The sequence below is a fragment of the Ranitomeya variabilis genome, chromosome 6 (assembly GCF_051348905.1).
Source record: "Ranitomeya variabilis isolate aRanVar5 chromosome 6, aRanVar5.hap1, whole genome shotgun sequence".
Classification (NCBI taxonomy): domain Eukaryota; kingdom Metazoa; phylum Chordata; class Amphibia; order Anura; family Dendrobatidae; genus Ranitomeya; species Ranitomeya variabilis.
This window is the reverse complement of record NC_135237.1, coordinates 583,200,040-583,224,743: the sequence shown is the minus strand read 5'-3', so window position 1 is coordinate 583,224,743 and position 24,704 is coordinate 583,200,040. Positions and strand designations below refer to the sequence as shown.

The 24,704-nt window shown below is 50.5% G+C and overlaps 1 protein-coding gene across 2 annotated transcripts in view; it reads left to right on the top strand.

Annotated features, from left to right (window-relative positions):
- The first annotated feature begins 237 nt into the window (after positions 1–237).
- MAPK15 (mitogen-activated protein kinase 15) overlaps positions 238–24,704 on the top strand; it is a 148,603-nt gene continuing 124,136 nt past the window's right edge. The window contains exons 1-2 of one of the 2 annotated variants that reach the window (XM_077268466.1): positions 238–391; positions 10,733–10,900. In XM_077268466.1, the coding sequence (XP_077124581.1) occupies positions 10,832–10,900 (69 nt within the window). In that variant the 5' untranslated portion in view covers positions 238–391; positions 10,733–10,831. The remainder of the gene's footprint in view (positions 392–10,732; positions 10,901–24,704) is intronic. The other variant, XM_077268465.1, reaches the window with a different exon arrangement.

Here is a 24,704-nt window from a genome sequence, read left to right as displayed (position 1 = left end):
GAACTAGAACTGATCCATCTCTTCTCAGCAGAATCCAGAGCAATACTGAACTAAATGAACTAAATGAACTAATCTTTTGAACTAATCTTTTCAGTGAACTAGTTCATGGTGAACTAATCACCAAAATGAACTAGATTTCCCATCACTGCTCTACTGGCCTGGAGTGAAGTAAGTAACCCCGCCCCTTCCTGTGACGTCATTCCCTCAAACCATCAACTCCGTTCTAGTCTCTCCCCTTCCCTTTGGTCACGGCAAAGGAACAGAAGAGCTAACTGCGCGTGCGCGTTACTCAGCTGCTGGTGAAGGTTACTATGACAACCACGGACAACAGCGTTCTTTCCGCGACAGTCCCAGTATCCACTGCGACCCCCGCACCGGAGACAGAACCGAGGTAACGAGCAGGACGAGTAATGTGTGAGAGAAAGACCCCTATACAGAGAGACAGACCCCTATACAGAGAGAAACAGACCCCTATACAGAGAGACAGAGCCCTATACAGAGAGACAGACCCCTATACAGAGAGACAGAGCCCTGTACAGAGAGACAGACCCCTGTACAGAGAGAAACAGACCCCTATACAGAGAGACAGACCCCTGTACAGAGAGACAGACCCCTATACAGAGAGACAGACCCCTATACAGAGAGAGACAGAGCCCTGTACAGAGAGACAGACCCCTATACAGAGAGAGACAGAGCCCCTATACAGAGAGACAGACCCCTATACAGAGAGAGACCCCTATACAGAGAAACAGAGCCCTGTACAGAGAGAGACAGACCCCTATACAGAGAGAGACAGACCCCTGTACAGAGAGAGACAGACCCCTGTACAGAGAGACAGAGCCCTGTACAGAGAGAGACCCCTATACAGAGAGACAGAGCCCTATACAGAGAGAGACAGACCCCTGTACAGAGAGACAGAGCCCTATACAGAGAGACAGACCACTATACAGAGAGAAAGACCCCTATACAGAGAGACAGACCCCTATACAGAGAGAGACAGAGCCCTGTACAGAGAGACAGACCCCTATACAGAGAGAGACAGAGCCCCTATACAGAGAGACAGACCCCTATACAGAGAGAGACCCCTATACAGAGAAACAGAGCCCTGTACAGAGAGAGACAGACCCCTATACAGAGAGAGACAGACCCCTGTACAGAGAGAGACAGACCCCTGTACAGAGAGACAGAGCCCTGTACAGAGAGAGACCCCTATACAGAGAAACAGAGCCCTGTACAGAGAGAGACAGACCCCTGTACAGAGAGACAGAGCCCTATACAGAGAGACAGACCACTATACAGAGAGAAAGACCCCTATACAGAGAGACAGACCCCTATACAGAGAGAGACAGACCCCTGTACAGAGAGACAGAGCCCTGTACAGAGAGAAACAGACCCCTATGCAGAGAGACAGACCCCTGTACAGACAGAAACAGACCCCTGTACAGAGAGACAGAGCCCTATACAGAGAGAGACAGACCCCTGTACAGAGAGACAGACCCCTGTACAGAGAGAAAGACCCCTGTACAGAGAGACAGACCCATATACAGAGAAACAGACCCCTGTACACAGAGAGACAGACCCCTATACAGAGAGAAACAGACCCCTATACAGAGAGAAACAGACCCCTATACAGAGAGACAAAGCCCTGTACAGAGAGAAACAGAGCCCTGTACAGAGAGAGACAGAGCCCTATACAGAGAGACAGACCCCTGTACAGAGAGACAGACCCCTGTACAGAGAGACAGACCACTATACAGAGAGAAACAGACCCCTATACAGAGAGAAACAGACCCCTATACAGAGAGACAGACCCCTATACAGAGAGACAGACCCCTGTACAGAGAGAAACAGAGCCCTGTACAGAGAGAGACAGACCCCTATACAGAGAGACAGAGCCCTATACAGAGAGACAGACCCCTGTACAGAGAGACAGACCACTATACAGAGAGAAAGACCCCTGTACAGAGAGGCAGACCCATATACAGAGAAACAGACCCCTGTACAGAGAGAGGCAGACCCCTATGCAGAGAGAGACAGACCCCTATACAGAGAGACAGACCCCTGTACAGAGAGAAAGACCCCTGTACAGAGAGACAGACCCCTATACAGAGAGACAGACCCCCTATACAGAGAGACAGACCCCTATACAGAGAGACAGACCCCTGTACAGAGAGATAGACCCCTATATAGAGAGACAGACCCCTATACAGAGAGACAGACCCCTGTACAGAGAGATAGACCCCTATATAGAGAGACAGACCCCCTATACAGACAGAGACAGACCCCTATACAGAGAGACAGACCCCCTATACAGAGAGACAGACCCCTATACAGAAAGACAGACCCCCTATACAGACAGAGACAGACCCCTATACAGAGAGACAGACCCCTATACAGAGAGACAGACCCCCTATACAGAGACAGACCCCTATACAGAGAGACAGAGCCCTATACAAAGAGACAGACCCCTATACAGACAGAGACAGACCCCTGTACAGAGAGACAGACCCCTATACAGAGAGACAGACCCCTGTACAGAGAGACAGAGCCCTATACAAAGAGACAGACCCCTATACAGACAGAGACAGACCCCTGTACAGAGAGACAGAGCCCTATACAGAGAGACAGACCCCTATACAGACAGAGACAGACCCCTGTACAGAGAGACAGACCCCTGTACAGAGAGACAGACCCCTATACAGAGAGACAGACCCCTATACAGACAGAGACAGACCCCTGTACAGAGAGACAGACCCCTATACAGAGAGACAGACCCCTATACAGAGAGACAGACCACTATACAGAGAGACAGACCCCTGTACAGAGAGACAGACCCCTATACAGAGAGACAGACCCCTGTACAGAGAAACAAACCCCTATACAGAGAGACAGACCCCTATACAGAGAGACAGACCCCTGTACAGAGAAACAGACCCCTATACAGAGAGACAGACCCCTATACAGAGAGACAGACCCCTATACAGAGAGACAGACCCCTGTACAGAGAAACAGACCCCTATACAGAGAGACAGAGCCCTATACAGAGAGACAGAGCCCTATACAGAGAGACAGAGCCCTATACAGAGAGACAGACCCCTGTACAGAGAGACAGACCCCTGTACAGAGAGACAGACCCCTATACAGAGAGACAGACCCCTGTACAGAGAGACAGACCCCTGTACAGAGAAACAGACCCCTGTACAGAGAAACAGAGCCCTATACAGAGAGAAACAGACCCCTGTACAGAGAGACAGACCCCTATACAGAGAGACAGACCCCTATACAGAGAGACAGACCCCTATACAGAGAGAGACCCCTATACAGAGAGACAGAGCCCTGTACAGAGAGACAGACCCCTATACAGAGAGAAAGACCCCTGTACAGAGAAACAGACCCCTATACAGAGAGACAGAGCCCTATACAGACAGAGACAGACCCCTGTACAGAAAGACAGACCCCTGTACAGAGAAACAGAGCCCTATACAGAGAGAAACAGACCCCTATACAGAGAGACAGACCCCTGTACAGAGAGACAGACCCCTGTACAGAGAGACAGACCCCTATACAGAGAGACAGACCCCTATACAGAGAGAGACCCCTATACAGAGAGACAGAGCCCGGTACAGAGAGACAGACCCCTGTACAGAGAGACAGACCACTATACAGAGAGAAAGACCCCTGTACAGAGAGACAGACCACTATACAGAGAGAAAGACCCCTGTACAGAGAAACAGACCCCTATACAGAGAGACAGACCCCTATACAGACAGAGACAGACCCCTGTACAGAGAGACAGACCCCTGTACAGAGAGACAGACCCCTATACAGAGAGACAGACCCCTGTACAGAGAGACAGACCCCTGTACAGAGAGACAGACCCCTGTACAGAGAGAGACAGACCCCTATACAGAGAGACAGACCCCTATACAGAGACAGACCCCTATACAGAGAGACAGAGCCCTATACAGACAGAGACAGACCCCTGTACAGAAAGACAGACCCCTGTACAGAGAAACAGAGCCCTATACAGAGAGAAACAGACCCCTATACAGAGAGACAGACCCCTGTACAGAGAGACAGACCCCTGTACAGAGAGACAGACCCCTATACAGAGAGACAGACCCCTATACAGAGAGAGACCCCTATACAGAGAGACAGAGCCCGGTACAGAGAGACAGACCCCTGTACAGAGAGACAGACCACTATACAGAGAGAAACCCCTGTACAGAGAGACAGACCACTATACAGAGAGAAAGACCCCTGTACAGAGAGACAGACCCCTATACAGAGAGACAGACCCCTATACAGACAGAGACAGACCCCTGTACAGAGAGACAGACCCCTGTACAGAGAGACAGACCCCTATACAGAGAGACAGACCCCTGTACAGAGAGACAGACCCCTATACAGAGAGACAGACCACTATACAGAGAGACAGACCCCTGTACAGAGAGACAGACCCCTATACAGAGAGAAACAGACCCCTATACAGAGAGAGACAGACCCCTATACAGAGAGACAGACCCCTATACAGAGAGACAGACCCCTGTACAGAGAGACAGACCCCCTATACAGAGAGACAGACCCCCCTATACAGAGAGAGACAGACCCCTGTACAGAGAGACAGGGCCCTGTACACAGAGAGAGACAGACCCCTATACAGAGAGAGACAGAGCCCTGTACAGAGAGACAGACCCCTATACAGAGAGAGACAGACCCCTATACAGAGAAACAGACCCCTATACAGAGAGACAGACCCCTATACAGAGAGACAGACCCCTATACACAGAGAGACAGACCTCTATACAGAGAGACAGACCCCTATTCAGAGAGACAGACCCCTATACAGAGACAGACCCCTATACAGAGACAGACCCCCTATACAGAGAGACAAACCCTTATACAGACAGACCCCTGTACAGAGAGACAGACCCCTATACACAGAGAGACAGACCCCTATATAGAGAGACAGACCCCTATATAGAGAGACAGACCCCTATACAAAGAGACAGACCCCTATACAGAGACAGACCCCTATACAGAGAGACAGACCCCTATACAGAGAGAGACAGACCCGTATACAGAGAGACAGACCCCTATACAGAAAGACAGACCCCTATACAGAAAGACAGACCCCTATACAGAGAGAGACAGACCCCTATACAGAGAGACATACCCCCTATACAGAGAGACAGACCCCCTATACAGAGAGACAGACCCCTATACAGAGAGACAGAGACCTATAGTGAGAGACAGACCCCCTATACAGAGAGAGACAGACCCCTGTACAGAGAGAGACAGACCCCTATACAGAGAGACAGACCCCCTATACAGAGACAGACCCCCTATACAGAGAGACAGAGCCCTATACAGAGACAGACCCCTATACAGAGAGACATACCCCTATACAGAGAGACAGACCCCTGTACAGAGAGCCAGACCCCTGTACAGAGAGACAGACCCCCTATACAGAGAGACACATACCCCTATACAGAGAGAGACAGACCCCTATACAGAGAGACAGACCCCCTATACAGAGAGACAGACCCCTATACAGAGAGACAGAGCCCTATACAGAGAGAGAGAGAGACCCCTATACAGAGAAACAGACCCCCTATACAGAGAGACAGACCCCTATACAGAGAGAGAGAGACCCCTATACAGAGAGACAGACCCCCTATACAGAGAGACAGACCCCTATACAGAGAGAGACCCCTATACAGAGAGACAGACCCCTATACAGAGAGACAGACCCCTGTACACTGACTACAGAGAGACACAGACCCCCGTACACTGACTACAGAGAGACACAGACCCCCGTACACTGACTACAGAGAGACACAGACCCCCATACACTGACTACAGAGAGACACAGACCCCCGTACACTGACTACAGACAGACCCCCGTACACTGATTACAGAGAGACACAGACCCCTGTACACTGACTACAGAGAGAGACAGACCGCTGTACACTGACTACAGAGAGACACAGACCCCCGTACACTGACTACAGAGAGACACAGACCCCTGTACAATGACTACAGAGAGACACAGACCGCTGTACACTGACTACAGAGAGACACAGACCCCTGTACACTGAGTACAGAGAGACACAGACCCCTGTACACTGAGTACAGAGAGACACAGACCCCTGTACACTGAGTACAGAGAGACACAGACCCCTGTACACTGACTACAGAGAGACACAGACCCCTGTACACTGACTACAGAGAGACACAGACCCCTGTACACTGACTACAGAGAGACACAGACCCCTGTACACTGACTACAGAGAGACACAGACCCCTGTACACTGACTACAGAGAGACACAGACCCCTGTACACTGACTACAGAGAGAGACACAGACCCCTGTACACTGACTACAGAGAGACACAGACCCCTGTACACTGATTACAGAGAGACACAGACCCCTGTACACTGACTACAGAGAGACACAGACCCCTGTACACTGACTACAGAGAGACACAGACCCCTGTACACTGACTACAGAGAGACACAGTCCCCTGTACACTGACTACAGAGAGACACAGACCCCTGTACAATGACTACAGAGAGACACAGACCCCTGCACACTGACTACAGAGAGAGACACAGACCACTGTACACTGACTACAGAGAGACACAGACCCCTGTACACTGACTACAGAGAGACACAGACCCCTGTACAATGACTACAGAGAGACACAGACCCCTGCACACTGACTACAGAGAGAGACACAGACCGCTGTACACTGACTACAGAGAGACACAGACCGCTGTACACTGACTACAGAGAGACACAGACCCCTGTACACTGACTACAGAGAGACACAGACCCCTGCACACTGACTACAGAGAGAGACACAGACCGCTGTACACTGACTACAGAGAGACACAGACCCCTGCACACTGACTACAGAGAGAGACACAGACCGCTGTACACTGACTACAGAGAGACACAGACCCCTGTACACTGACTACAGAGAGACACAGACCCCTGTACACTGACTACAGAGAGAGACACAGACCGCTGTACACTGACTACAGAGAGACACAGACCCCTGTACACTGAATACAGAGAGACACAGACCCCTGTACACTGACTACAGAGAGACACAGACCCCTGTACACTGACTACAGAGAGACACAGACCCCTGTACACTGACTACAGAGAGACACAGACCCCTGTACACTGACTACAGAGAGACACAGACCCCTGTACACTGACTACAGAGAGACACAGACCCCTGTACACTGACTACAGAGAGACACAGACCCCTGTACACTGACTACAGAGAGACACAGACCCCTGTACACTGACTACAGAGAGACACAGACCCCTGTACACTGACTACAGAGAGAGACACAGACCCCTGTACACTGACTACAGAGAGACACAGACCCCTGCACACTGACTACAGAGAGACACAGACCCCTGCACACTGACTACAGAGAGAGACACAGACCGCTGTACACTGACTACAGAGAGACACAGACCTCTGTACACTGACTACAGAGAGATACAGACCCCTGTACACTGACTACAGAGAGACACAGACCCCTGCACACTGACTACAGAGAGAGACAGACCCCTGTACACTGACTACAGAGAGACACAGACCCCTGTACACTGACTACAGAGAGACACAGACCCCTGTACACTGACTACAGAGAGACACAGACCCCTGTACACTGACTACAGAGAGACACAGACCCCTGTACACTGACTACAGAGAGACACAGACCCCTGTACACTGACTACAGAGAGACACAGACCCCTGTACACTGACTACAGAGAGACACAGACCCCTGTACACTGACTACAGAGAGACACAGTCCCCTGTACACTGACTACAGAGAGACACAGACCCCTGTACAATGACTACAGAGAGACACAGACCCCTGCACACTGACTACAGAGAGAGACACAGACCACTGTACACTGACTACAGAGAGACACAGACCCCTGTACACTGACTACAGAGAGACACAGACCCCTGTACAATGACTACAGAGAGACACAGACCCCTGCACACTGACTACAGAGAGAGACACAGACCGCTGTACACTGACTACAGAGAGACACAGACCGCTGTACACTGACTACAGAGAGACACAGACCCCTGTACACTGACTACAGAGAGACACAGACCCCTGCACACTGACTACAGAGAGAGACACAGACCGCTGTACACTGACTACAGAGAGACACAGACCCCTGCACACTGACTACAGAGAGAGACACAGACCGCTGTACACTGACTACAGAGAGACACAGACCCCTGTACACTGACTACAGAGAGACACAGACCCCTGTACACTGACTACAGAGAGAGACACAGACCGCTGTACACTGACTACAGAGAGACACAGACCCCTGTACACTGAATACAGAGAGACACAGACCCCTGTACACTGACTACAGAGAGACACAGACCCCTGTACACTGACTACAGAGAGACACAGACCCCTGTACACTGACTACAGAGAGACACAGACCCCTGTACACTGACTACAGAGAGACACAGACCCCTGTACACTGACTACAGAGAGACACAGACCCCTGTACACTGACTACAGAGAGACACAGACCCCTGTACACTGACTACAGAGAGACACAGACCCCTGTACACTGACTACAGAGAGACACAGACCCCTGTACACTGACTACAGAGAGAGACACAGACCCCTGTACACTGACTACAGAGAGACACAGACCCCTGCACACTGACTACAGAGAGACACAGACCCCTGCACACTGACTACAGAGAGAGACACAGACCGCTGTACACTGACTACAGAGAGACACAGACCTCTGTACACTGACTACAGAGAGATACAGACCCCTGTACACTGACTACAGAGAGACACAGACCCCTGCACACTGACTACAGAGAGAGACAGACCCCTGTACACTGACTACAGAGAGACACAGACCCCTGTACACTGACTACAGAGAGACACAGACCCCTGTACACTGACTACAGAGAGACACAGACCCCTGTACACTGACTACAGAGAGACACAGACCCCTGTACACTGACTACAGAGAGACACAGACCCCTGTACACTGACTACAGAGAGACACAGACCCCTGTACACTGACTACAGAGAGACACAGACCCCTGTACACTGACTACAGAGAGACACAGACCCCTGTACACTGACTACAGAGAGACACAGACCGCTGTACACTGACTACAGAGAGACACAGACCCCTGTACACTGACTACAGAGAGACACAGACCCCTGTACACTGACTACAGAGAGACACAGACCCCTGTACACTGACTACAGAGAGACACAGACCCCTGTACACTGACTACAGAGAGACACAGACCCCTGTACACTGACTACAGAGAGACACAGACCCCTGTACACTGACTACAGAGAGACACAGACCCCTGTACACTGACTACAGAGAGACACAGACCCCTGTACACTGACTACAGAGAGACACAGACCGCTGTACACTGACTACAGAGAGACACAGACCCCTGTACACTGACTACAGAGAGACACAGACCCCTGTACACTGACTACAGAGAGAGACACAGACCCCTGTACACTGACTACAGAGAGACACAGACCCCTGTACACTGACTACAGAGAGACACAGACCCCTGTACACTGACTACAGAGAGACACAGACCCCTGTACACTGAATACAGAGAGACACAGACCCCTGTACACTGACTACAGAGAGACACAGACCCATGTACACTGACTACAGAGAGACACAGACCCCTGTACACTGACTACAGAGAGACACAGACCCCTGCACACTGACTACAGAGAGAGACACAGACCCCTGCGCACTGACTACAGAGAGACACAGACCCCTGTACACTGACTACAGAGAGACACAGACCCCTGTACACTGACTACAGAGAGACACAGACCCCTGTACACTGACTACAGAGAGACACAGACCCCTGTACACTGACTACAGAGAGATACAGACCCCTGTACACTGACTACAGAGAGACACAGACCCCTGCACACTGACTACAGAGAGAGACACAGACCCCTGTACACTGACTACAGAGAGATACAGACCCCTGTACACTGACTACAGAGAGACACAGACCCCTGTACACTGACTACAGAGAGACACAGACCCCTGTACACTGATTACAGAGAGACACAGACCCCTGTACACTGACTACAGAGAGATACAGACCCCTGTACACTGACTACAGAGAGACACAGACCCCTGTACACTGACTACAGAGAGACACAGACCCCTGTACACTGACTACAGAGAGACACAGACCCCTGTACACTGACTACAGAGAGACACAGACCCCTGTACACTGACTACAGAGAGATACAGACCCCTGTACACTGACTACAGAGAGACACAGACCCCTGCACACTGACTACAGAGAGAGACACAGACCCCTGCACACTGACTACAGAGAGATACAGACCCCTGTACACTGACTACAGAGAGACACAGACCCCTGTACACTGACTACAGAGAGACACAGACCCCTGTACACTGATTACAGAGAGACACAGACCCCTGTACACTGATTACAGAGAGACACAGACCCCTGTACACTGACTACAGAGAGACACAGACCCCTGTTCACTGATTACAGAGTCGGACCCCTCTGTATAGCGGCAGGTGGTGGTTGGGGTCTGGACTCTGTGAGTTGGATGTAGGGTGGGCAGTTTGTTGCGGCTGGGGTGCTGTTGCTGACTTTTTCCCGTCTCCTCTGTAGTCGGGGGATCTGATTTCGGTCCTGTGTGTACAGGACTCTCCGGACATTGCTGACTTTGCGACACCTGTAGCTGATGAATGTGCCGGTGAAGGGAGCACAATGAGCAGCCCAGAGGTGGAGGACCACATCTCCCAGAAGTACCAGATCAAGAAACGTCTCGGGAAAGGGGTGAGCACCAGCGGGATATGTGCCCCGTGTGTATATAACATATTTATAACTAGCTTTTGAACCCATTCTTCGCCCGGGTGACGAGCGTTTTTAATTTTACATTTATTTTGTGTCTTCAAGAAAATTGTGCCCGAGATTGCTGTATTTGCCCCCTCTCTAGTCACTGCCTGTTGGAGGATTTCCTCTCTTGTCGTTGCCCTTCGCGGGGAGAGTTGGGCGAGCGGGCAACCACTCTTGTCACTGCCTCTTAGTGACAAGTACCCTATCCTCTGTTGTTGTTGCTTCTTAATGAGTGTTTTCATCTTTCGTGCTTCTTCTCTCGTGGGTGTTGTGGGGGCACCCTCTCTTGCCTCTGCCCGTTGGGGGTGAGGTTGGGGCACCATGTGTCACTGCCTCTCAGGGGGGTAGGATTTCCTCAATTTTACCGTTGCCCCTGAGGGGTTTGTCCTCTCTTGGGAGGGGATTTCCTCTCTGGGGGAGCGTCGCTCTCTTGCCACTGCCCTTTCTTGGATAGCTCCCTCTTTCGTATTGCTGCCTCTCTGCTGGGGCTCACCATCTTTCTTGTCGCTGCTTCTTGGAGGTCGCCCCCTCTCTCTTGCCTCTGTCTCTCAGGGGGGTGACCTCTCTCTGACTGCTACTCCTCGGGGTGAGAAGGGGAGGGGTACTGGTGAAGATGTGAAGAGGATGGGGGATATAATTGCATGCAATGAGCTGTATCATATCTGGTCCGAGATTTATAGACCTCCTTCAAAATGTGAAGCTGAGACGGGGCACCTAGCTTGGCAGGTGGTCCAGCTTCAAAAGCTCCAAGTGGAAAAACTCATACCCCTAGCAGCCTGGCTGGTACAAAGGTCTTTCTGGTAGGATGAACCCCTGATGGTAGCCCAATCTGCTTAACTGCTTAATAGAATCCCCTCTTCCCTCAATGGATGGGAGCACTAATTTCATTAGGAGTTATGGAGCTATTGTACGCCCTAGCCATATATCGGTTACATTTTCAAAATATCTGGAATGGGACGGACGCCCCTGGGGTTTCAACCCATTCTAGCGTCCCGGGGTGGAGATACATAGAATGGCTAGTAGAAGCCAGGTGGGAAAGCTGTGTTGGGTCTACAAGTATATCTGGGTCCCGACTGGATCCCGTGGTGCCCAAACTGCGTCATCATTAACTTCCATTGAGATGTTATGATCCAGCATAGGTTTTGAAGTTTCAGCTACCAGACCAAAGGAGAAGGAAGCTTGGACCATCCCAGGGGCGGGAAAGGGAGTGACCAAACAAGGGGTCAATTGCCCGTGTGAGGCTGCGGCCCACTGTTCTCTTCTAAGGGAGGTCACTCTGTGTATTGTGTTGGAAGAAACTGGAAATCGCTGGCACCCCACACCTACCATGTGGCTGCCAGTACCGAGAACTAATATCCAACTGGTAACTTCCTTTTGTATCATCTACTTATACTTACGGTACTACCACCTGTATTTGCATTTCTGACCATTGTATATAGTGATGCAGTGACCCCTGTTACAGGTAGGGGGCGCTGCATGGTCTCCCCAGAATACGCATGGAGGCGTATTGAGGCCATAGGAATGCATGGCAGGTGCAGGTGTCACGACTCACACCGTGACTGTCACCAGTTGTCACGATCCCTTAACCACTGCCACCAATTGGTCACGAAATCCACAGGGATTCCTGACCACTGTCACCAATATGTCACGGATCGGGGTGACTTTAGACCAACAGACGGCTATCACATGTGCAGGGGGGCTTATCTTAGTTATCCCTCCACTGCCACAATGTGATGAAAAAACACACACAAGGCTAGGGACCTTTTAGTTTACAGCAGGGGCTTATTTTAGGTATCTCACTGCTCTTCAATATACCACGAACTGCAGGGATTTTTGTGTATCCCACTTACAGTTCCACTTAAACCTTGCAGCTCTCTGGCGCCCCCCTTTCTATCAGGTCAGGTTAGGTACTGCACCTAGGGTAATTAGTTGCCAGAAAGGCTGCCTGCTATGTACTGGCTATTGGGCACGCTGCAGCGACGCGATAAACTACTCCCGCTCAGGCAGGAACAATAATTATCAAGCCGCAATCGCTACAACACCCAAAGGCCTGCACACGGTAGTGCCGCCACCAGCTTCGATTACACGGGTCCGAAGCTAACCCAAAACAGTAGCGTAATTCCCTTCAGAGACTTAGGGTACGTTTTTAGAGCATGGAGAAAGAACTGGCATGAAATAATATACCCCACAAAATGTAGGCAGTGCTTTATCAAAATATTTTACAAAGATGTTACAAAAGAGACAATTGCAAATATGTACAAGGTAATTATAAAAAAAACAGGGAATAACATGAGAAATAACACTTACAGTTGTTCAAAGCATTGCAGGCAACAGGCTAGGGGAACTTTCCATCTATCCCAGTGCATCAGGGCGTGCACTCTGGGCTCTTCAGGTAAAAACTCAAATCTGCCTCCTGAAAGTCTGCCAGCAACTTAAAACCTACAGTCTGTGACCTCACAGAAAGGGCTGGCTTTTCCAACCCCTCCTACCTCGTCAGTGTTACTCACTGTGCATTAAATATATCTGATGCCTGTAACTTCGCTCCAGAACATGTCATAGTCATATCAAACCCAGCATTCATCTCGGATTAACGTGTGCATTCTAATAAGATCAAATATGTCCTATCTGGGATACATATTTACAGAGAAATCCCTACTTCTTCACCTGATGGAGTTAAAAGCTCATGTTTAGAGTGATGGGTAGATCCTTCGATGGAGATTACAAATATATGTTTTCGTGGTCTTAACTTAAACGATTTGCCTAATATCTTCCAAAAACAGAACAAAAGACTTTCAAGATTCTAGAAGTTTCTAATCCAGTTAAAGCTGGGCACTTTCCACTACAGGAAATGCCGGTCGTAAATACCTTGGTGCGGGGGATGAGGGCTTGTGAGCTGAAAGTCAGGTATTTGCAGCCACAAGCTGCCGCAGAATCACTCCAAGAAGGGGGGCTTAGCCCACAGCAGGCTAGCAAGAGAACTAAACTTATATGATATTTCATACCATATCGTGACAGCAGGCATAACTATGGTGATGAGACAAAGTCCGGCATTATTGTGAATGGCTGGTGTGTGTGTCGCAGAGGAAGATTCTCTGCGCTGTAAGTCTGAAGTAAGGTTGTTCTGGGACCTGTAGTACCACAAGTAATTGTGTTGTTTTAGAGGGAGGCTGGCAGGGCTAGTTTGAGAGCTTGGAGGGTCGGACTAGCCACACACACACCTCCCACCTATGGGAGTGGTTACAAGTATGTAATGTGACCAGGGTGTGGGTCACATGGTTCATGTGTAAGGAACCTGAATCGGTCTTGTTGGCTGGAAGGTCCTGTGAGAGGAAAGGCCTGAGTGTTGGGAGGTCCAGAGTGTGGACCGGATCCCTGAAGAGCACCTGGCGAGGCCGTTGTCCTGAGTGGCCTCTGTGTTGGGAGGTCCTGTGTGTGGACTGGATCACTGAAGAGCACGAGGTGAGGTGAGGCCAAGGACCTGCAGAGCCGGTGACGGCTACTGTGTTGGGGAAGCTACCGTCCTTCAGTGGGTCTGGAACTGACTGACGTGTGCTGGCCAGGCAAGTTGGTGATCCCCATAAGGCAGGTTCTCCAGAGGATAGAGAGACCTGACAAGGAGTCAGCGTGTGGAGCAGGAGTTCCCGTAAGGTACGTCCACAGACTGTTGGTGCTTATTGTGTTCTATGAACTAATGAACTGTGCGGCATGCGGTCACCCATGGCAACTGGACAAAGTAAGGTCCAGCATGTTTAGTGTCTGCGAGATGAAGCCGTATATGAAGTGATGTAATGAACTGTTCATGGTTGTGGTTTATGATACCTGAATATACCGGATAGACTGTTTTGTGCTAAAAACCGTACCCGCTTGCATTTATCCCGTTGCCAAGCGAGTACTCTCCTGCCCGTTAGTGAGCGCCATCTCACAATCTGTATAACCATTGTGTATATACTGTATTGTCTAGTGTGCCCTTAAGGCAATGAAATATCCAGTTTTGCCCTGGGCTACTCTTTTATCTTGATCCACGAATCCACACGTGCGTATTCTCGGTTTAACCTCACATGGGGCTGGAGTTTGGCTCAGTTTTAACCATGTGAACGGACCAAGCTTATATCTAATGAGGGACTGCTGGCAGTCCTACTGTGCTGGCAAGGCTCTATTACACTGGTGCTAGTGAATGGGGTCTCTCAGCCTGTCAGGGTTGTGAGCGAGTGTGATGCCATGCGGCGGTTGTCTCCCTGTGCCCATGTGGAGAGGGGTGTCTGTGTAAAAATGTGCCAAGCTGTAATTGCATAGTCCCAGGGGGGGCGGAATGTCATGTTGGTGAAAGTGGGGAGACTGTGCCGGGTGATCCCTGGTGACTGTGACGGGGTGCATGACAGAGCAGGCAGGGGCAGATGGCCGGTGAACAATCCAACAACTTTTATTGAGACGGGGAAATTATAACAACAAACATAGATTCTTTAGAGTCTGCAAGGTGACCACACAAAAGGGACAAATCCGGGGGCACCACCGGGTAATCCAATGCCAAGGAATGCGTAACAACAATCTCTAGATTTGGTCCTCAAATCCAGTTGGGCCGTAAGACATCTGTCCCATGTGGCCAAAGATCTTTCAGCTCCATTCATGACACAGGACCTGGCCGCAGCTGCAGATCCTCATCCTTCCCAAAACACAGCATCAACTAACTCAACATGTGACTTAGGCTACTTTCACACTAGCGTCATACGACGCACGATGAATTGCGTCGTTGCGACGTACCGACGCTAGCAGTGAATGCGCCGCAAAACGGGGGCAGAGGAAGATGTTTTTCAACGCATCCACTGCCCCATTGTGAGGTGCGGGGAGGCGGGGGTGGAGTTCTGTGAAAGTGAGGAGACTGTACCCTGTGATCCCTGATGTATTAGTGACGTCAGGCGGGGCTGTGAGGTGCGATTCTTCACATGTTGGTGAAAGTGGGGAGACTGTACCATGTGATCCCTGATGTATTAGTGACATCAGGCGGGGCTGTGAGGTGCGGTCCTTCACATATTGGTGAAAGTGAGGAGACTTTACTGTGTGATCCCTGATGTATTGGTGACATCAGGCGGGCTGTGAGGTGCGGTTCTTCATATATTGGTGAAAGTGCGGAGACTGTACCGTGTGATCCCTGATGTATTAGTGACATCAGGCGGGGCTGTGAGGTGCGGTCCTTCACATGTTGGTGAAAGTGGGGAGACTGTACCGTGTGATCCCTGATGTATTAGTGATGTCAGGCGGGGCTGTGAGGTGCGATTCTTCACATATTGGTGAAAGTGCGGAGACTGTACCGTGTGATCCCTGATGTATTAGTGAGGTCAGGCGGGGTTGTGAGGTGCGATTCTTCATATATTGGTGAAAGTGGGGAGACTGTACCGTGTGATCCCTGATGTATTAGTGACGTCAGGCGGGGCTGTGAGGTGCGGTTCTTCACATATTGGTGAAAGTGGGGAGACTGTACCGTGTGATCCCTGATGTATTAGTGATGTCAGGCGGGGCTGTGAGGTGCGATTCTTCATATATTGGTGAAAGTGGGGAGACTGTACCGTGTGATCCCTGATGTATTAGTGACGTCAGGCGGGGCTGTGAGGTGCGGTCCTTCACATGTTGGTGAAAGTAGGGAGACTGTACCGTGTGATCCCTGATGTATTAGTGATGTCAGGCGGGGCTGTGAGGTGCGATTCTTCACATATTGGTGAAAGTGCGGAGACTGTACCGTGTGATCCCTGATGTATTAGTGACGTCAGGCGGGGCTGTGAGGTGCGGTTCTTCATATATTGGTGAAAGTGGGGAGACTGTACCGTGTGATCCCTGATGTATTAGTGAGGTCAGGCGGGGCTGTGAGGTGCGGTTCTTCTCATATTGGTGAAAGTGGGGAGACTGTACTGTGTGATCCCTGATATATTAGTGACGTCAGGCGGGGCTGTGAGGTGCGGTCCTTCACATGTTGGTGAAAGTGGGGAGACTGTACCCTGTGATCCCTGATGTATTAGTGACGTCAGGCGGGGCTGTGAGGTGCGGTCCTTCACATGTTGGTGAAAGTGGGGAGACTGTACCGTGTGATCCCTGATGTATTAGTGATGTCAGGCGGGGCTGTGAGGTGCGATTCTTCACATATTGGTGAAAGTGCGGAGACTGTACCGTGTGATCCCTGATGTATTAGTGACGTCAGGCGGGGCTGTGAGGTGCGGTCCTTCACATGTTGGTGAAAGTGGGGAGACTGTACCGTGTGATCCCTGATGTATTAGTGACGTCAGGCGGGGCTGTGAGGTGCGGTCCTTCACATGTTGGTGAAAGTGGGGAGACTGTACCGTGTGATCCCTGATGTATTAGTGATGTCAGGCGGGGCTGTGAGGTGCGATTCTTCACATGTTGGTGAAAGTGGGGAGACTGTACCCTGTGATCCCTGATGTATTAGTGACGTCAGGCGGGGCTGTGAGGTGCGGTCCTTCACATGTTGGTGAAAGTGGGGAGACTGTACCGTGTGATCCCTGATGTATTAGTGATGTCAGGCGGGGCTGTGAGGTGCGATTCTTCACATGTTGGTGAAAGTGGGGAGACTGTACCCTGTGATCCCTGATGTATTAGTGACGTCAGGCGGGGCTGTGAGGTGCGGTCCTTCACATGTTGGTGAAAGTGGGGAGACTGTACCGTGTGATCCCTGATGTATTAGTGACGTCAGGCGGGGCTGTGAGGTGCGATTCTTCATATATTGGTGAAAGTAGGGAGACTGTACCGTGTGATCCCTGATGTATTAGTGACGTCAGGCGGGGCTGTGAGGTGCGGTTCTTCACATATTGGTGAAAGTGGGGAGACTGTACCGTGTGATCCCTGATGTATTAGTGACGTCAGGCGGGGCTGTGAGGTGCGGTTCTTCATATATTGGTGAAAGTGGGGAGACTGTACCGTGTGATCCCTGATATATTAGTGACGTCAGGCGGGGCTGTGAGGTGCGATTCTTCATATATTGGTGAAAGTGGGGAGACTGTACCGTGTGATCCCTGATATATTAGTGAGGTCAGGCGGGGCTGTGAGGTGCGGTTCTTCACATATTGGTGAAAGTAGGGAGACTGTACTGTGTGATCCCTGATGTATTAGTGACGTCAGGCGGGCTGTGAGGTGCGGTTCTTCATATATTGGTGAAAGTGGGGAGACTGTACCGTGTGATCCCTGATATATTAGTGACGTCAGGCGGGGCTGTGAGGTGCGGTTCTTCACATATTGGTGAAAGTAGGGAGACTGTACTGTGTGATCCCTGATATATTAGTGAGGTCAGGCAGGGCTGTGAGGTGCGGTTCTTCATATATTGGTGAAAGTGGGGAGACTGTACCGTGTGATTCCTGATGTATTGGTGACGTCAGGCGGGGCTGTGAGGTGCGGTTCTTCACATATTGGTGAAAGTAGGGAGACTGTACCGTGTGATCCCTGATGTATTAGTGACGTCAGGCGGGGCTGTGAGGTGCGGTTCTTCACATATTGGTGAAAGTAGGGAGACTGTACCGTATGATCCCTGATATATTAGTGAGGTCAGGCCGGGCTGTGAGGTGCGGTTCTTCACTTGTTGGTGAAAGTAGGGAGACTGTACCGTGTGATTCCTGATGTATTAGTGACGTCAGGCGGGGCTGTGAGGTGCGGTTCTTCACATATTGGTGAAAGTGCGGAGACTGTACTGTGTGATCCCTGATGTATTGGTGACGTCAAGCAGGGCTGTGAGGTGCGGTTCTTCACATGTTGGTGAAAGTAGGGAGACTGTACCGTGTGATCCCTGATGTATTAGTGACATCAGGCAGGGCTGTGAGGTGCGATTCTTCACATGTTGGTGAAAGTAGGGAGACTGTACCGTGTGATTCCTGATGTATTGGTGACGTCAGGCGGGGCTGTGAGGTGCGGTTCTTCACATATTGGTGAAAGTAGGGAGACTGTACCGTGTGATCCCTGATGTATTAGTGACGTCAGGCGGGGCTGTGAGGTGCGGTTCTTCACATATTGGTGAAAGTAGGGAGACTGTACCGTATGATCCCTCATATATTAGTGACGTCAGGCGGGGCTGTGAGGTGCTGTTCTTCACATGTTGGTGAAAGTAGGGAGACTGTCCTGTGTGATCCCTGATGTATTAGTGACGTCAGGCCGGGCTGTGAGGTGCGGTTCTTCACATGTTGGTTAAAGTAGGGAGACTGTACCCTGTGATCCCTGATGTATTAGTGAGGTCAGGCGGGGCTGTGAGGTGCGGTTCTTCACATGTTGGTGAAAGTGGGGAGACTGTACCGTGTGATCCCTGATGTATTAGTGACGTCAGGCGGGGCTGTGAGGTGCGGTCCTTCACATGTTGGTGAAAGTGGGGAGACTGTACCGTGTGATCCCTGATGTATTAGTGACATCAGGCATGGCTGTGAGGTGCGATTCTTCACATGTTGGTGAAAGTAGGGAGACTGTACTGTGTGATCCCCAATGTATTAGTGACGTCAGGCAGGGCTGTGAGGTGCTGTTCTTCACATGTTGGTGAAAGTAGGGAGACTGTACTGTGTGATCCCCGATGTATTAGTGAGGTCAGGCGGGGCTGTGAGGTGCGGTTCTTCACATATTGGTGAAAGTGGGGAGACTGTACCGTGTGATCCCTGATGTATTAGTGAGGTCAGGCGGGGCTGTGAGGTGCGGTTCTTCACATATTAATGAAAGTGGGGAGACTGTACCATGTGATCCCTGATGTATTAGTGAGGTCAGGCGAGGCTGTGAGGTGCGGTTCTTCATATATTGGTGAAAGTAGGGAGACTGTACCGTGTGATCCCTGATGTATTAGTGACGTCAAGCAGGGCTGCGAGGTGCGGTTCTTCACATATTGGTGAAAGTGAGGAGACTGTACTGTGTGATCCCCAATGTATTAGTGACGTCAGGCAGGGCTGTGAGGTGCTGTTCTTCACATGTTGGTGAAAGTAGGGAGACTGTACTGTGTGATCCCCGATGTATTAGTGAGGTCAGGCGGGGCTGTGAGGTGCGGTTCTTCACATATTGGTGAAAGTAGGGAGACTGTACTGTGTGATCCCTAATGTATTAGTGACATCAGGCGGGGCTGTGAGGTGCGGTTCTTCACATATTGGTGAAAGTAGGGAGACTGTACTGTGTGATCCCTGATATATTAGTGAGGTCAGGCGGGGCTGTGAGGTGCGGTTCTTCACATATTGGTGAAAGTGCGGAGACTGTACCGTGTGATCCTTGATGTATTGGTGACATCAGGCGGGCTGTGAGGTGCGGTTCTTCATATATTGGTGAAAGTGAGGAGACTTTATTGTGTGATCCCTGATGTATTAGTGACGTCAGGCGGGGCTGTGAGGTGCGGTTCTTCACATATTAGTGAAAGTGAGGAGACTGTACTGTGTGATCCCTGATGTATTAGTGAGGTCAGGCGGGGCTGTGAGGTGCGGTTCTTCACATATTAGTGAAAGTGAGGAGACTGTACCGTGTGATCCCTGATGTATTAGTGACGTCAGGCGGGGCTGTGAAGTGCGGTTCTTCTCATATTGGTGAAAGTAGGGAGACTGTACTGTGTGATCCCCGATGTATTAGTGAGGTTAGGCGGGGCTGTGAGGTGCATTTCTTCTCATATTGGTGAAAGTGGGGAGACTGTACTGTGTGATCCCTGATGTATTAGTGACGTCAGGCGGGCTGTGAGGTGCGGTTCTTCTCATATTGGTGAAAGTGGGGAGACTGTACCGTGTGATCCCTGATGTATTAGTGACATCAGGCAGGGCTGTGAGGTGCGATTCTTCACATGTTGGTGAAAGTAGGGAGACTGTACTGTGTGATCCCCAATGTATTAGTGAGGTCAGGCGGGGCTGTGAGGTGCGGTTCTTCACATATTGGTGAAAGTGGGGAGACTGTACCGTGTGATCCCTGATGTATTAGTGAGGTCAGGCGGGGCTGTGAGGTGCGGTTCTTCACATATTAATGAAAGTGGGGAGACTGTACCATGTGATCCCTGATGTATTAGTGAGGTCAGGCGAGGCTGTGAGGTGCGGTTCTTCATATATTGGTGAAAGTAGGGAGGCTGTACCGTGTGATCCCTGATGTATTAGTGACGTCAGGCGGGGCTGTGAGGTGCGGTTCTTCACATATTGGTGAAAGTGGGTAGACTGTACTGTGTGATCCCTGATGTATTAGTGAGGTCAGGCGGGGCTGTGAGGTGCGGTTCTTCACATATTGGTGAAAGTGCGGAGACTGTACCGTGTGATCCCTGATGTATTAGTGATGTCAGGCGGGGCTGTGAGGTGCGGTTCTACTCATATTGGTGAAAGTGAGTAGACTGTACAGTGTGATCCCTGATGTATTAGTGATGTCAGGCGGGGCTGTGAGGTGCGGTTCTTCACATATTGGTGAAAGTAGGGAGACTGTACTGTGTGATCCCTAATGTATTAGTGACATCAGGCGGGGCTGTGAGGTGCGGTTCTTCACATATTGGTGAAAGTGGGGAGACTGTACTCTGTGATTCCTGATGTATTAGTGATGTCAGGCAGGGCTGTGAGGTGCGGTTCTTCACATATTGGTGAGATGGTGGAGACTGTACCGTGTGATCCCTGATGTATTGGTGACATCAGGCGGGCTGTGAGGTGCGGTTTTTCATATATTGGTGAAAGTGAGGAGACTTTACTGTGTGATCCCTGATGTATTAGTGACGTCAGGCGGGGCTGTGAGGTGCGGTTCTTCTCATATTGGTGAAAGTAGGGAGACTGTACTGTGTGATCCCTGATATATTAGTGATGTCAGGCGGGGCTGTGAGGTGCGGTTCTTCACATATTGGTGAAAGTAGGGAGACTGTACTGTGTGATCCCTGATGTATTAGTGACGTCAGGCGGGGCTGTGAGGTGCGGTTCTTCACATATTGGTGAAAGTGGGGAGACTGTACTGTGTGATCCCTGATGTATTAGTGAGGTCAGGCGGGGCTGTGAGGTGCGGTTCTTCACATATTGGTGAAAGTGTGGAGACTGTACCGTGTGATCTCTGATGTATTAGTGACGTCAGGCGGGGCTGTGAGGTGCGGTTCTACTCATATTGGTGAAAGTGAGTAGACTGTACAATGTGATCCCTGATGTATTAGTGATGTCAGGCGGGGCTGTGAGGTGCGGTTCTTCACATATTGGTGAAAGTAGGGAGACTGTACTGTGTGATCCCTAATGTATTAGAGACATCAGGCGGGGCTGTGAGGTGCGGTTCTTCACATATTGGTGAAAGTGGGGAGACTGTACTGTGTGATCCCTGATGTATTAGTGACGTCAGGCAGGGCTGTGAGGTGCGGTTCTTCACATATTGGTGAAAGTGCGGAGACTGTACTCTGTGATTCCTGATGTATTAGTAATGTCAGGCAGGGCTGTGAGGTGCGGTTCTTCACATATTGGTGAGATGGTGGAGATTGTACCGTGTGATCCCTGATGTGTTAGTGACGTCAGGCGGGGCTGTGAGGTGCAGTTCTTTTCATATTGGTGAAAGTGCGGAGACTGTACCGTGTAATCCCTGATATATTAGTGAGGTCAGGCAGGGCTGTGAGGTGCGGTTCTTCACATATTGGTGAAAGTGCGGAGACTGTACTGTGTGATCCCTGATGTATTAGTGACGTCAGGCGGGGCTGTGAGGTTCGGTTCTTCACATATTGGTGAAAGTGCGGAGACTGTACCGTGTGATCCTTGATGTATTGGTGACATCAGGCGGGCTGTGAGGTGCGGTTCTTCATATATTGGTGAAAGTGAGGAGACTTTATTGTGTGATCCCTGATGTATTAGTGACGTCAGGCGGGGCTGTGAGGTGCGGTTCTTCACATATTAGTGAAAGTGAGGAGACTGTACTGTGTGATCCCTGATGTATTAGTGAGGTCAGGCGGGGCTGTGAGGTGCGGTTCTTCACATATTAGTGAAAGTGAGGAGACTGTACCGTGTGATCCCTGATGTATTAGTGACGTCAGGCGGGGCTGTGAAGTGCGGTTCTTCTCATATTGGTGAAAGTATGGAGACTGTACTGTGTGATCCCCGATGTATTAGTGAGGTTAGGCGGGGCTGTGAGGTGCATTTCTTCTCATATTGGTGAAAGTGCGGAGACTGTACTGTGTGATCCCTGATGTATTAGTGACGTCAGGCAGGCTGTGAGGTGCGGTTCTTCTCATATTGGTGAAAGTGGGGAGACTGTACCGTGTGATCCCTGATGTATTAGTGAGGTCAGGCGGGGCTGTGAGGTGCGGTTCTTCACATATTGGTGAAAGTGGGGAGACTGTACCGTGTGATCCCTGATGTATTAGGTCAGGCGAGGCTGTGAGGTGCGGTTCTTCATATATTGGTGAAAGTAGGGAGTCTGTACCGTGTGATCCCTGATGTATTAGTGACGTCAAGCAGGGCTGCGAGGTGCGGTTCTTCACATATTGGTGAAAGTGAGGAGACTGTACTGTGTGATCCCTGATGTATTAGTGAGGTCAGGCGGGGCTGTGAGGTGCGGTTCTTCACATATTGGTGAAAGTAGGGAGACTGTACCGTGTGATCCCTGATGTATTAGTGAGGTCAGGCGGGGCTGTGAGGTGCAGTTCTTCACATATTGGTGAAAGTGCGGAGACTGTACCGTGTGATCCCTGATGCATTGGTGACATCAGGCGGGCTGTGAGGTGCGGTTCTTCATATATTGGTGAAAGTGAGGAGACTTTACTGTGTGATCCCTGATGTATTAGTGACGTCAGGCGGGGCTGTGAGGTGCGGTTCTTCTCATATTGGTGAAAGTAGGGAGACTGTACTGTGTGATCCCTGATATATTAGTGATGCCAGGCGGGGCTGTGAGGTGCGGTTCTTCACATATTGGTGAAAGTAGGGAGACTGTACTGTGTGATCCCTGATGTATTAGTGACGTCAGGCGGGGCTGTGAGGTGCGGTTCTTCACATATTGGTGAAAGTGGGGAGACTGTACTGTGTGATCCCTGATGTATTAGTGAGGTCAGGCGGGGCTGTGAGGTGCGGTTCTTCACATATTGGTGAAAGTGTGGAGACTGTACCGTGTGATCCCTGATGTATTAGTGACGTCAGGCGGGGCTGTGAGGTGCGGTTCTACTCATATTGGTGAAAGTGAGTAGACTGTACAGTGTGATCCCTGATGTATTAGTGATGTCAGGCGGGGCTGTGAGGTGCGGTTCTTCACATATTGGTGAAAGTGGGGAGACTGTACTGTGTGATCCCTGATGTATTAGTGACGTCAGGCAGGGCTGTGAGGTGCGGTTCTTCACATATTGGTGAAAGTGCGGAGACTGTACTCTGTGATTCCTGATGTATTAGTGATGTCAGGCAGGGCTGTGAGGTGCGGTTCTTCACATATTGGTGAAAGTGCGGAGACTGTACTCTGTGATTCCTGATGTATTAGTGATGTCAGGCAGGGCTGTGAGGTGCGGTTCTTCACATATTGGTGAGATGGTGGAGATTGTACCGTGTGATCCCTGATGTATTAGTGACGTCAGGCGGGGCTGTGAGGTGCGGTTCTTCACATATTGGTGAGATGGTGGAGATTGTACCGTGTGATCCCTGATGTATTAGTGACGTCAGGCAGGGCTGTGAGGTGCGGTTCTTCACATATTGGTGAAAGTGCGGAGACTGTACTCTGTGATTCCTGATGTATTAGTGATGTCAGGCAGGGCTGTGAGGTGCGGTTCTTCACATATTGGTGAGATGGTGGAGATTGTACCGTGTGATCCCTGATGTATTAGTGACGTCAGGCG